Source organism: Mirounga angustirostris, unplaced genomic scaffold (genome assembly GCF_029215605.1).
Source record: "Mirounga angustirostris isolate CCGP_5_RB_7025 unplaced genomic scaffold, mMirAng1.0.hap1 SCAF_2, whole genome shotgun sequence".
NCBI lineage: Eukaryota > Metazoa > Chordata > Mammalia > Carnivora > Phocidae > Mirounga > Mirounga angustirostris.
In genome coordinates this window covers 123,750,233-123,763,855 of record NW_026991710.1, presented here as the reverse complement: position 1 = coordinate 123,763,855, position 13,623 = coordinate 123,750,233, and the positions used below count along the sequence as shown (strand labels likewise).

Here is a 13,623-nt window from a genome sequence, read left to right as displayed (position 1 = left end):
GACCTGAGCCGAAGGCAGTCGCCTAACCAACTGAGCCACCCAGGCGCCCTAGTTGTCCTTTCTCTTTAGTCTCCTTAATTCTGGAACAGTTCCTGAGTTTTTCTTACATTAACAGTTTTGAAGAGTGTAGGCCATTTATTTTGTAGAATGTTCCTCATGCTTTGTTTTGTTCTTAATTAGATTTGGATTATCCATTTTAGAGAGGAAGTTACGGAAGTTTTGTCATATTAGGAGGCACATAGTATTGCTTTATCCCATTATTGTTGATGTTAATTTAGATCAGTTGGTTTAAGTTGTATCCACCAGGTTTTTCCACAGTAAATTGCTGTGTTTCCCTTTGTAATGAGTATGTCATTGGGAGGGGGGCAGTACTTTGAGACTTTGTAATCTTTTTCCTAATAAAACTTTCACTCACTAGTTTTAATATCCATTGATGACTCTTCCTAAATCTTAAAGACATATCCATCCAGCCAGCTGGTTATTTTTCTCTTTCATGGATCAGCAGCCACCTTGACTTGTTGGGAAATTATTTCCAGTGGTTTACCACTCTGAACTACCAGCCAATAACATAAAGTCTATTAGATTATGTACAATCTGTAGCTCGCCGATTCATTACGATTTAGTTACTGGTATTTATAAAACGTAGGGAATCAAGATGCTTTTTAAAAGATTTTTCCTTTTCTAGGTGTTTGCTACAATCTGGAGGCAAGATCTTTCCTCAGTATGTGCTGATGTTTGGGTTGCTTGTGGAATCACAGACACTGGTAGAAGAGAGTGCTGTTCAAGGAACAGAACGCACTCTTGGATTAAATATAGCACCTTTTATTAATCAATTTCAGGTAAGTGTTTAGTAGTTCAGCCGGGTGGCTGTTACCCACCATCTACATTATCTTTTTCTGTAGTTTTATCAAGTCACTGTGTTTAGCTGGATCAGGATGGTAATCAGTTTCCTAGAGCAAAGGAATTTATGAGTGAAAATGAATCCAGAGATTTAAATAGCCAAGGAATTCTGTTGTTCCTACTGACAAAAGTCTATAGATATTCCTCTGAACCATTGTTACAAGTGAAAAATAGGGTCCTAGGTTTAGTCTTAGGAAAAAGGGTGCTTCTTGTCTAAAACAGAAGCAGCCAGAAGAAGACCTGCATTCTAAACTTGAACCCTTAATTACATTTAAACCTCAGGCTAGCAGGCCATAGGTTACTGTAAGCAGCTAATGTCTAGATAGTCAGACTGCTGTGAGTAGGAATGCAGGAGCCTAGGAAACTGGAGCTCAAGGCAAAGGGGTTAGTTGTTATTTGGGAAACAAGGACTCAAGATTTAGTGCTGGCAAAGGCATTAGCAGGAGAATACAAATTTGTAAGTTAAAATTGTGTGAGTGGATGAAGTGTCTAGGGGAAGAGGTTTGGGGTTGAAGACAGGTAGGAAGTAGGTGGAATACTGATGTGTAAGCGAAAGCAGAATTTTGGGAAGTAGGATTTGTGTGCAGATTTAAAGAAGTGATATCTCAAACTTTTATCTAACGGCTATGCATAGTAAGCCTTTGAATATGCAGTGAGATCTGTGAACAGTACTTGATCAATAAATGTAAGTTTGTTGAGAAAATGCTTTTTTTCCAGGGCTGGCTAAATGAGATCTTAGAGTTTGTTTAATCTCAGATTTTTGGAGAGTTTAATAAGGAGAATACACTTAGCAGAAGACAGACATTTAGGAAGGCCTGGCTGTTTCAGTTGGAGTGTGTGACTCTTAATCTCAGAATCTACATGTTGGGTATAGAGATTACTAAAAAATAAATCAACTTTAAAAAAAAGAAGTTTTAGTTGTTTGTGTGGTTCAAAAATACCACCATCTCCTTTCTAGCTTATTCCCTCTTGATGTTGATTTTACAATTGTTTGATTCCATCAGAATCTATGGTATTTTGATCCCTCCATCTTTTCACTGTATTTTCTGTTTTAGATCCTCCTTCCTTAATAGTTTGTATTCCATGGTCCATGTACTTTTCAAATATCCCTTCTCTTCAGTTTTTCTACTGGCCTGGGAAGATCCTACCTTGGTTAAATCCAGCTTTCTGCCCTCTCTATGCCAGTACTCCTACAGTTGAATATGCAGACTTTGGTCTCACTTCAGCCTGTGACTGCTCATCCCAAGAGGCAACTTGCCTGGTAGTTTTACATTTTCTTACATGATATTGTCTCTTTTTTTCTAATATGATAATTATCTGTTACACAGACAACTGAGTGAACCAATGAAACAAAATGAGAGGTGGTAAAATAAACTATACAGTAGTCCTCCCTTATCTATGGGGGATACTTTCCAAGACCCACAATGAAAACCACCGATAGTACTGAACCTATCTATACTGTTTTTCCCTAAACGTACACCTATGATAAAGTCTAGTTTATAAGTTAGGTAGAGTAAGAGATAACAATAATAACTAAAAATAGAATAATTATAATGTACTGTAATAAAACTTATGTGGATGTGGTCTCTCTTTCAAAATAGCTTATTGTACCGTATTCACCCTTCTTGTGATGACATGAGATGATAAAATGCCTACCTAGTGAGATTATGTGATGGGAATGATAGAGGCGTTAGGTTACTATTGACTTGACAGTTTGTCAGGAGGAGGATCCTCTGCTTCCGGACCTTGGTTGACTGCTGGTAACAAACCATGGAAAGTGAAATCACAGATAAACGGGACTACTGTACAGAAAACAACAGAAATTTATTCTTTCAACAAATGTCTGCCATATATATGCTACTTTACTTTAGGTTTTGGGAATATAGCTGTGAATCTAAGATAAGTTCCTGCACTCCTGGAGCTAGGATTCAAATTGACAAACAAGAGATAGATAATAAATAATAAACAAGTAAAAAAATGAGAATGATGATGGTTAAAAGTGCTATGGACATAAAGCAGGTTAAGAGAGAGGGAATGGGGGTAGGTGATACACTATTTTATATAGGTGATAACTAAGGAAAGGACTCATGGATAAGTGATATTTAGGTAGGGAACTGAAGAAATAAGGAAGCAAGCCATAAACAAGTCAAAGGAGCAAAAAGTGCAATGGCCTGAGGGAGGAGCATGACTGGAGTGTTCAGAAACAGCAGGTCAGATGAAAGATGCAGTCAGAAAAGTATTAGGAGCTAGATCTTGTAGAGCCTTTGGTTCTATAAAGACTTTGACTCTGAAAGGGGTGGAAGACACCTGGAGGGTGTTGAACAAAGGAATGACATGGTATATCTTGTTGTTTTGAAAGTTATGTTTTGAAAGAAGTAAACCACTTGTGAGAGCAGGCAAAGGCATTACCACAGTAATCCAGGTGAGAGGTGGTAGTGACTGAGGTGTTCCAATTGTAGAGACATTTGAAGGTAGGTTGTGGTATATTGGATGTGGGGTACAAGAGCACCTGGAAGGATAGTTACCATCTACTGAAATGGGGAAAATAGCAGGAGGATCAGGTTGTGTTTATGTGTTTGCGGGATCGTTGAACAGTAGGATAAGAATTCAGAGAAAGATTGAGGCTAGAGATAAAATTTGGTACTTAAATTTGGTAGATGATATTTAAAGCCTGAGTGAAATCACCTTGGGGGTATATAGAAAGAACTGAACTCTAGAGAATTCATGAAATGATGAGTTCTAGATGGGAAATGTAAGAATTAGCACAGATGCCAGGAGTGGCCAGGAGGCTAGGTTGAGAAACAGGAGTGAGGACAGACTATGAGGGATTAGAAGGCATGTGATGAGAGGTAACAGGAATCTACAGCTTCTTCTGGTGACTGATACAAACGAGGATAAAGGGCAATGAGTCCTGGAAATGGCATGGAACTACTGTGTTTTTATGGCAGAGGTTGGATGCCTTCAAGGATGCCCAGGGAGAAGTTGGTAGATCTGTGTCCACTGTTTCACCATGCACAGTTGCTCTCTAATATTTTACTCAAAGGCAAGAGGGCGCTTTCAAAACAAGTTTCCTTTTTATTTCAAATGAAGAGGCTAAAAGTTACTAGTAGGAACGTTCCATTGATATTAAAATTGATGGAACACATTATAGCAGTGGCTCTCAACTTCGACTGAACTTTCAGAAGTACTGATACCTGGATCCCAACTCCAGATCTATCTAAGGTGTGGCCTGAGCAGTTGGGGCTTTTAAAAAGCTCTTTAGCGGGCGCCTGGGTGGCTCAGATGGTTAAGTGTCTGCCTTCGGCTCAGGTCATGATCCCAGGGTCCTGGGATCGAGTCCCGCATCGGGCTCTCTGCTCCGCGGGAAGCCTGCTTCTCCCTCTGCCTCTCTCTCTCTCTCATGAATAAATAAATAAAATCTTTAAAAAAAAAAAAAGCTCTTTAGCTGATTTTAACTTGCAGCTAAAGTTGAGAACCATTGCTTTCTAGAAATAAACTTTATTTTCCAAATAAAATCCACTATTATTTGGTTGAATTTGGCATATTTTCTCAAATAATACAGTAATTTAATATTGTACTATTTGCTTATTAGTTCGTCTTTCACACATAAGCATATCCTGGGTTTAAAATTTTTGGAGCTGTCTGGCTTAAGTAAAAATTTAATTTGCGTTCATCCAAGCAAAGAATTTGTAGATAATTGAAACCATGGCAAATTATTTAACCTGCCTAAACCTTGGTTTGTTCATTCTTATAAAACTGGAATCATGAAACTGCTTATGCCTTAAGGTTGATAAGGGAATTAAATGAGGTATTAGATGTAAAAAGCATATCATACTGATGCAAGTATGAAGTAAGTACCTGAGGGTACTTGGCCACAAAAAGAATCGAGTAAAAGTGAAAAATTTGTACTTTGTCTAGGTACCTATACGCGTATTTTTGGATCTGTCCTCATTGCCCTGTATACCTTTAAGCAAGCCAGTGGAACTCTTAAGACTAGATTTAATGACTCCATATTTGAACACCTCTAACAGAGAAGTAAAGGTAATACAAAATGATTATTCTTGTCATATTCAGAATTATCTTAAGCTAGGTAATACTTCATGTACACAAAATAGTATTAGCCACTTTTTTTGATGATTTAAATGTTATTTTTTTTCTAAACAATATCCAAAAATGAGCTTGGGTAAATACTAGTGAATACAGTAGCTTGGTATTAATTTGAATTGGGTGATTAAATTTTATAACATTTGGAGCTAAAATTGACTAAAAAGACAGACTTACTTATCCAAGTCTACTCTATTTACTCTGATGAAATTTTCATGATTTCTTAATTTTCATAGGTACACATTTGTAAATCTGGACAAGTGACTGCCATTCCCTTTTGGTATCATATGTACCTTGATGACGAGATTAGGTTGGATACTTCAAGTGACGCCTCCCACTGGAAACAAGCTGCAGTTGTTTTAGATAATCCCATCCAGGTGGAAATGGGAGAGGAATTAGTACTAAATGTCCAGCACCACAAAAGCAATGTCAGCATCACAGTAAAGCAGTGAAGAGCAGTTTTCTAATGAAAAACTGTCCAGGTAGAGCAGCAAGTACACAGTTCTTGTCTGAATTAGTAGTGGGATTGTAATCATAAAATGGGGATACGTGTAAAGATTTAATTCCTTGTAATGGTCAAATATTTTTTTTTAATTAATAAAGTATATTTAAAAGATTCTAAAGAGGAGCATTATTACAAAGATATTGCTGCAGACTTCCTTTCCAAAAAAGGCTGTCATTAATTTTTCAAGTTAGCGAAGTTTGTTTTTATTGCTTGGTTATACTTAAAATGGTTTCAATTTTGTTTAATAGAACTTTAGTCTACACTCTAAAGCTATAAAGATAAGGGATTTGAGTCCCATCTTCATTGTCCTGTGCCAGTAAGTAAAGCAAAACTTTTAATTTTTAAGGCATCTTGGCTTTTATTAAGTCTAAACTTCTTAATTGGGATACTTCAGAAAGTTGGGGCTTCCACTCAAGACTGAGGGTTATGGTTACCTGTAAATTCCAAGCTTGCTTCTTTTAAATACCGTACTTTTGAAACTCCTTGGGTTTTTGTTTTGAGAATGCAAACTTTTGAATTAAGAATTTAAGCTATCAGCTGAATTTGTTGAGAGAGTAAAAGTTAGGGATGAAGTAAAATCTCTAAGAGGCAGCATTTTTCCTGGTCTACTTTGGCAAAGAAAATTAAACTGGTAAATTCAAGAAAGCGCGCTTTCTTGAAGTTTTGATCTGGATGCGCAGTAAGAAATATATAATAATTGGCCCAATTTTTAAAGACTTGCAACAGGGAGATTAATAAGGATGATTATCGTGCCTTGTATATACTATGTGCTCTTTTTAAGTAAGCCACAAAGAAAATAAGATGCACCTTCTCTCTACATTGCCTATTCTCATTGCCTCTAGTATTATACTACCCTGCTTTACCTTCAATAGAAATGTTTGTAAGAGTGGACGGAATAAAGACTTTGCATCTAATTACTGTGAACCAGTACATAAATGTGAATGTGTGCATAAATATATGAAGCAAAGATTTTGAGAAAATATTTATTCTTGCTATTTGTAACTCTCGCACTTTCTAGATTTTCAGTAAATGTTAAAGATGACGCAGTGGGTTGTGATTAGCAATTAGAGAAACTCCATCCTAAGTAATAAATGTCTCTGAAATAGCACCTGCATGTCTGCTGGCTGTGGTTTAATGAATAATTAAGACTACTCAGCCTAGCTTTGTTTGCTGACCCCCTTAATAGCACAGAGGAAAAGTAGGCTCCATTGCTATCACAAGTTTCTTATTTATTCTCCTAGTCTTCTACCCAGCTTATTCTTTTCATCTCAAAGTCATGGATAATCTATTACTAGTGTTGTAAATAGGATTTTTAGGTAGTAGTTGCTTTAAAGATTAGTATCGGGTCCTAGCTATTTCTCCTAAAGGAATAGAAGATACAGGTATCTCTTTCATTGTAGGTATATAATTTTTAACCTTTAATCTTTTTGGACTTATTTCTTTTTTGCTGTGCCTCTAATTAAGAACTTTTTGTAAAAACATTAAGGGTTTATGTTTAAAGAATGAGAGACAAAAAATTGCAGAAAATAAATGATAAATTCTTATTTATTGAAAGACATCCAGTTGAGAAATAGAGAAATAATTGTTAGGTAGGCATATATGGCACATGATTAAGTTCCACTAATTCAGATTTCCAAATTACACTTTCTGCTAAATCCAGAGCATTATATTCATGCAGCAGTGGTAGGAAGCATTGATTTTTTTTTTTTTTTTAATGTCCATCCTCTTGATAAAGCAATGTAACATTAGGAACATTTAGTAGTCATCTTCTACCATTTGAGTATGTGATACTCTAATGTTAAGAAATCAAGTCTAAGTCTAGGATATTTAGACTGATTATTTGTGATATACAAAACTCAAGTCAGTTATATAAATCCAGTAGTTGTACCTGGCTTTCACCTTCTTTATGTTGAAATTTTCCATCATTTATGGCTTGTCCCAAGCACAAAATCCTGAGCAATGGGATACCAGGTAATGAAATCATGGTAGCAGGAGCAATGCTTTTGCACATTGTTCAGGAGGCCACGGATTTATCTATAAGTTCTTTTTTCTCTTCTGTAGTATCATTACATATTTCATCAGATATATTAGCTGTAGTAGGTGTAGTCTGGGGAGTCACAGTGTGTCCAAACCCTTGGTAGTGACCCATGGGTGAAGGTGGTACAGAAGAGGCAACAGAAATTGCATCTTGTGAGGATGAGGATAACAAGCTTGTATGTTCATTTTGATCTTGATCCTCAGGAAAAAACTTTTTCCTAGGATGTCCCATGACTGTCCTTCCTTTAAAGTAATAGAAAGGTTTCCAAGTTAGTCAAAAGTTATTTTTACCACTATAAACTTACCATGCTAGGAATAAGTCCCCCCTCCCATCTCTCACTTTGAAGAGCTTTACGGGTACTGCTTTAAACAGTCTTTTTTTTTTTTTTTTAAAGATTTTATTTATTTATTTGAGAGAGAGAATGAGAGAGAGAGAGAATGAGAGACAGAGAGCATGAGAGGGGGAAGGTCAGAGGGAGAAGCAGACTCCCTGCCGAGCAGAGAGCCCGATGCGGGACTCGATCCCGGGACTCCAGGATCATGACCTGAGCCGAAGGCAGTCGCTTAACCAACTGAGCCACCCAGGTGCCCTAAACAGTCTTTTAATCTCTTAAACAGCTTCTAAATTGCCCTAGCAGGAGAACTACAATTATCTATTTGGATGAATGAAATGGCTGGTACTTACCAACATGCCTTACTTGTTCAGAAATATCATCCCTAATATCTGAAACATCCCACATAGCAAGAAAGGAATCAAAGCATGAGCCCTCTTCTGCTTCTTGGACATATGGTTTATATGAGAAAGTGTAGTGATGAGCAATAGCAGCAAGGAACATCTCAATACAGATGATAAAGTCCTATAATAACAAAAACAAAAATAGCAGCCATCTTTCAGCTTAAATCTAGTTTTGTAGATAAAGGAAAAGCACTATCTTTCTCTCTTTTCAAAAAGTATTTCAGTATCAACAGCTGTTTTTTTCCCCCTAAGATTATATTCATTTTTTCATTTTCCCAAAATAACTCATTTTTGACCTCTTAAAAAAAGGACAAAACTTTACACTACCTCAGTCAAGTATGTTTTTGCAAAGTACAATGCAGTCTCAATCCACTGCCCAAAGACTAAGAAGAGAAATGCACAAAGAGAAACTGACTAGGTAAAACAAAAATCTAGGTTCTGTTCCTGGCTCTACCACAAATTAGTGATGATGGCTAGTCTCTCTAGGGCTCCTCCATTTTCTCCTCTGTAAAGTGAGGATAATAGTAGCCTCACGGCCTGCATGTTGTCAGGTTTAGGAGATAATATGTAAAATGAGTAAACAGTAAAGTTTTATTTACAGAGAGCACTAACCTGGAGTCCTGTAGCCACAGCTTCTACAGTTTGCCATTCCCATGTATGCTTTTCAGAAATAACGCCAACTTTTACCAACAAAGCAATAACTACTGCTTGCCTATATGTTAGGAAAAGGTAAACGCCATATCTATATCAAGCATAAAATGAGCAGTTGTTTTAAAAATATGCCATTTTAAAAAGTTAAACCCCAGCACAACCTGTGGACCACCACCACCACCACCACCCTACCTTCACAGCATACTCCTGAAGACACCGTATATCTATACTAAATACATTTATTTGCTTTACAAATTTATTCTTCTAGTACAGTTTCATCATGTGAATTTTGATTATGCATTCTTATACACATGGAACTTCAAAACTTGGTTTATATGCCTTTGTTTTGAAAGTGTATACAAGTAATTAATAGATTTTAAATTCTTCCTATACACAGACAATGCCCACAACCTTGAACAATAGGCATTTAAAATAAAGGACAGACACTGAAGTGTTATTTACACATGTATTAGTTATTCAGATTATTTTTAAAAACATTTTGAAACCAGTCTTGTTGGAAGTGCTGGAACTACAGACCAACTCAGAAGGCATTGGACTCCCAAAATGGGAGTCATATTCAACATTTCAAGCACATCCGTGGCTATGACCCTAGGTTAAATTTAAACAGCTAATAATGAGACAGGTTTATACAGTTCTGTAATACAAGAATTTTACTTCAATATTGCTTGTAATGGTGAAAGGATTAGGAACAATCTAAATGTCAATAGGAGAGTAATTAAAAGGTTAGATCCACAGAACAGAATACTTAGTAAAACCAAAAAACAATCCCAAACGATAAGAAAATATATCCTCATTTTACTGACTATATCCACAACATACTTAATGTATCGTTGAGTTCTGCAAGTTTTTATGGTATGTGGCATACCATATGTGGCATTTTATATGTGACATTATCTGCACCACAATGTTACTCATTCTGAGTGGTAGGATTTCAAGGATTATTCTTTTTCCCCTTTTTGTATTTGTATACTGTTAAATTTGATGTATTTGTTTCTAGGTCCCCTATCACCCACCCTTTTACTAAATTGGGACCATGTACAGTTTTGCCTTCTGCTTTAAAAAATATATTTTACTAAGCAAATGAGCATTACCTTACATTATTAAATATTCTTATGTTTATCTTCCAAACTGCAGACTATTCTCTTATATGAAAGGACCATCATGTATTTTTTAATGATTCCTCTAGTGTTGAGACAGTTAGGTTGTCTCAAATTATTTTCTTCTTATAAATGTTATGGTGACCATCTGATTATTTCTTTATGAAAAACCAAGAAGGGCTAAACAGATGAACTTTTTTAAAAGGTAAGTAGAGACATTTTAATTCATTTTCTATATTAGGATTATTTTGAAAATCCTCCCTAATCAACAGTGTTACTGCCCTGTAGAAAATGCAAACATTACATTTAAGAGAAAGCAACACTTACCAAAAAGAAACAAAAACCACCAGTTTTACACAAAGAAATTTGCCAACAGGTTGGATTGGACTCAGTTCTTCCTTCAGTACTTTATAAAATAGGAGCAGACAATACATGGCAAACTAGAAACAAAATTAACAACAGTTAAACTTATTCAATAAGAAGAACTAAAGACGGTAACAGAAATAATACAGTTAGAGAAAACAGAGACCTGGTACAGAGTAATGTTTTAGGCAAATTTTTCTAGGCTTTCTGTTCTGTTATTTTTTAGATTAATAATGAGCTTTTAGAATTTACTGTGGATGAAAATATAGGATGTGAAATTTCTCAGAAGAGATGCATAATGTCTTCCCTGAAAATGGTTTTCAGCATTCACTTAATGGGGGCCCATAAAGAAAACAATGAACAAATGACTGTCATGAGTGGAGGAAAAGGCCCTCATTCAGCCCAAGTAAAAATATATCTGCTTATTAGACAACACAGTAAATAAGTACTATGAATAAAATTATGACCATTAAATATGAAAGTAAGCAAACAATTTTTCTTGAGGGCAGTATGTTAATCCAGCTCAATTTACTTTTTTAAAATAGTTTTTAAGACTTTATTAACTATTTTTAGAAATCAGTTGTTAACAACCTAGTGTATTGTACATAGAAATAAACATTTCCCTGAAAGTTTAGTTTTTCCCATTACAGTATATAAAATGTTCATGTAAAATATTTTAGAATATGAAAGCAATAAAGAAAAATACAAAGTTGTCCACAGTCCCATTATCCAACCCTTCCCTTCTACACATAAGGGGCTTTTTTTTTTTTTTTTAAAGATTTTTTATTTATTTATTGCCAGAAAGAGACACAGCGAGAGAGGGAACACAAGCAGAGGGAGTGGGGGAGGGAGAAGCAGGCTTCCTGCTGAGCAGGGAGCCCCCGTTGCGGGACTCGATCCCAGGACCCTGGGATCACGACCTGAGCCAAAGGCAGACGCTTAACGACTGAGCCACCAAGGTGCCCTAGGAATTTTTTTTTTTTTTTTAAAGATTTTAATTATTTGTCAGAGAGAGAGAACATAAGCAGGGGGAGAGGCAGGCAGAAGAAGAACCAGGCTCCCTGCCGAGCAAGGAGCCTGTTGTGGGACTCGAACCCAGGACCCTGGGATCATGACCTGAGCCGAAGGCAGCTGCTTAACCGAATGAGCCACCCAGGCGTATTTTTAAAAAAGATTTTATTTATTTGAGTGCACGCGAGGGGGAGAGGGAGATAGAATCTCAAGCAGACTCCCCGCTGAGGGCTCAATCCCACCACCCTGAGATCACAACCTGAGCTGAAACCAAGAATCAGATGCTTAACCGACTGCATCACCCAGGCATCCCCATAAGGATTATTTTTAATGATTACTTAATATTTTGGTCAGTGGAAGAACCATAGTACATTTAAATAGTCCCTATCACTGGGCTTTGCATGGTTTCCAGACTTTGGCTATTACAAATGATAGGCTGTAGGGACGCCTGAGTGGCTCAGTTGGTTAAACAACTGCCTTCGGCTCAGGTCCTGATCCTGGTGTCCCGGGATCGAGTCCCACATTGGGCTCCCTGCTCAACGGGGAGCCTGGTTCTCCTTCTGACCCTTCCCCCTCTCATGCTCTCTCTCTCCTTCTCTCTCAAATAAATAAAATCTTTAAAAAAAAAAAAAGATAGGCTGCAAACACAAAGATATTCAAACCAAAAATAAGCCATTTCTTGAGGATACATTCCCAGAAATGGAATTACTGGTTCCAAAGAATATGAACCTATATGCGAAAGCTTTGAATGCAAAGGCATATTATTATAACAAACATCTAATATCACACATGCATGCCACTGCACCTATTATTTTGTTGAAAACATTAAAGATTTTAAATAAAGTGCATGTTCTTAAGCTGCACTTTATTATTTATTTATGGGGGGGGGAGGAAGGGCAGAGGGAGAGGAAGAAGCAAGCCCCCTACTGAACAGAGAACCCAACGCAGGGCTTGATCCTAGGACCCCAGGATCATGACCTGAGCTGCAGGCAGACGCTTAACTGAGCCACCCAGGCGCCCCAGACAGTTATTTTTTAGAGCATTTCAGTTTCTAGAACATCATTTTTCTTTAAACTTGGCATTTGCAATTTTCCTTTATTCCAAAGATATGAGATAATTTTATTCCATTTTTATTCAAACCTGGTACTGGGGCGCCTGGGTGGCTCAGTCAGTTAAGCGACTGCCTTCAGCTCAGGTCATGATCTCAGGGTCCTGGGATCGAGTCCCACATCGGGCTCCTTGCTCAGCGGGGAGCCTGCTTCTCCCTCTCCTGCTGCTGCTCCCCCTGCTTGTGTGCGCTTGTGCGTTTTCTCTCTTTCTCAAATAAATAAAATCTTAAAAAAGAAAAAAACGTTTAAAAAAAAACCAAACCTGGTACTATCATTTACCAATTAGACATTTTTTTTTTAGACATTTTCTCTTATGGAGTATGCCTAGGTTATGTGTTTTTTAAGGATAGCATTGTGCTTTTATTTATGACATCCACACAACTATGTAATGACTACTAGGACCAAATGAACAAACATGAACAACAGGTCAAGGTAAAAGTCACCAGGTAATTTACAAAGATACTATGTCTTTATATATGTATAAAGACATGTTAAAGTTTCTTCAAGTTCTTTTCTATAAATTGAATTTCAAAATTAAAAAATAACAAACTTTATTCCCAAAGAAACTTCTAAGAAAATTTAGTCATAGATGCTAATTTAATACAATTAAAATTAATATTTACTTACCAATTGTGACATGTTGTTTATTATAACCAAGTAAGTCCAAGCATTTGAAAAGCTAAAGTTCCCTTCATCATATATACCAAGCAGCTCACAGATTCTTAAAAATGGTAAAAATGAGATTTATGATTAACTAAATCAAAATATATTTTAAAACATAGCATTGACAGTAATACTTAAATTCAGAAGTCAGTTTATTTAAAAGACCCTACAGATAATCACTTGATTTTTGGTCACTGAGGTGGTTTAAAATTTAAAAATTTTTCTAGTAATGCTACCATATGATTATTCCCCCATCTTAAATCTAAAATAAGACACACACATTGAATTAGAAGGGGTAATTACTAGATTTAAAAAAATTATTTTTGAATTTTGAAATTTTGAAAAGCATTGTAATGCTAGTCAATATATACAACTATATTTTTTTCCCCAAACTATTTTGGAAGGTAAATTTTATGAACACTCAGA

At 36.4% G+C, this 13,623-nt stretch overlaps 2 protein-coding genes across 8 annotated transcripts in view; one reads left to right on the top strand and one right to left on the bottom strand.

Annotated features, from left to right (window-relative positions):
• The window catches only part of PRMT9 (protein arginine methyltransferase 9), a 112,703-nt gene that overhangs the window by 75,541 nt on the left and 23,539 nt on the right, over positions 1–13,623 (top strand). For 4 of the 6 annotated variants that reach the window (XM_064585144.1, XM_045880328.3, XM_045880327.3 and 1 more), the window contains 3 exons: positions 686–839; positions 4,819–4,941; positions 5,241–8,995. In XM_064585144.1, coding sequence (XP_064441214.1) covers positions 686–839; positions 4,819–4,941; positions 5,241–5,456 — 493 coding nt within the window. In that variant the 3' untranslated portion in view covers positions 5,457–8,995. Of the gene's footprint in view, positions 1–685; positions 840–4,818; positions 4,942–5,240; positions 8,996–13,623 lie in introns of those variants that run through there. The other 2 variants (XM_064585142.1, XM_054508713.2) reach the window with 2 other exon arrangements.
• Positions 7,037–13,623, bottom strand: part of TMEM184C (transmembrane protein 184C) — a 28,258-nt gene continuing 21,671 nt past the window's right edge. For both annotated transcript variants that reach the window (XM_045880333.1, XM_064585146.1), the window contains 5 exons: positions 13,162–13,255; positions 10,379–10,491; positions 8,895–8,994; positions 8,232–8,403; positions 7,037–7,789 (listed from right to left, as the gene is read on the bottom strand). In XM_045880333.1, the coding sequence (XP_045736289.1) occupies positions 7,524–7,789; positions 8,232–8,403; positions 8,895–8,994; positions 10,379–10,491; positions 13,162–13,255 (745 nt within the window). In that variant the 3' untranslated portion in view covers positions 7,037–7,523. The remainder of the gene's footprint in view (positions 7,790–8,231; positions 8,404–8,894; positions 8,995–10,378; positions 10,492–13,161; positions 13,256–13,623) is intronic.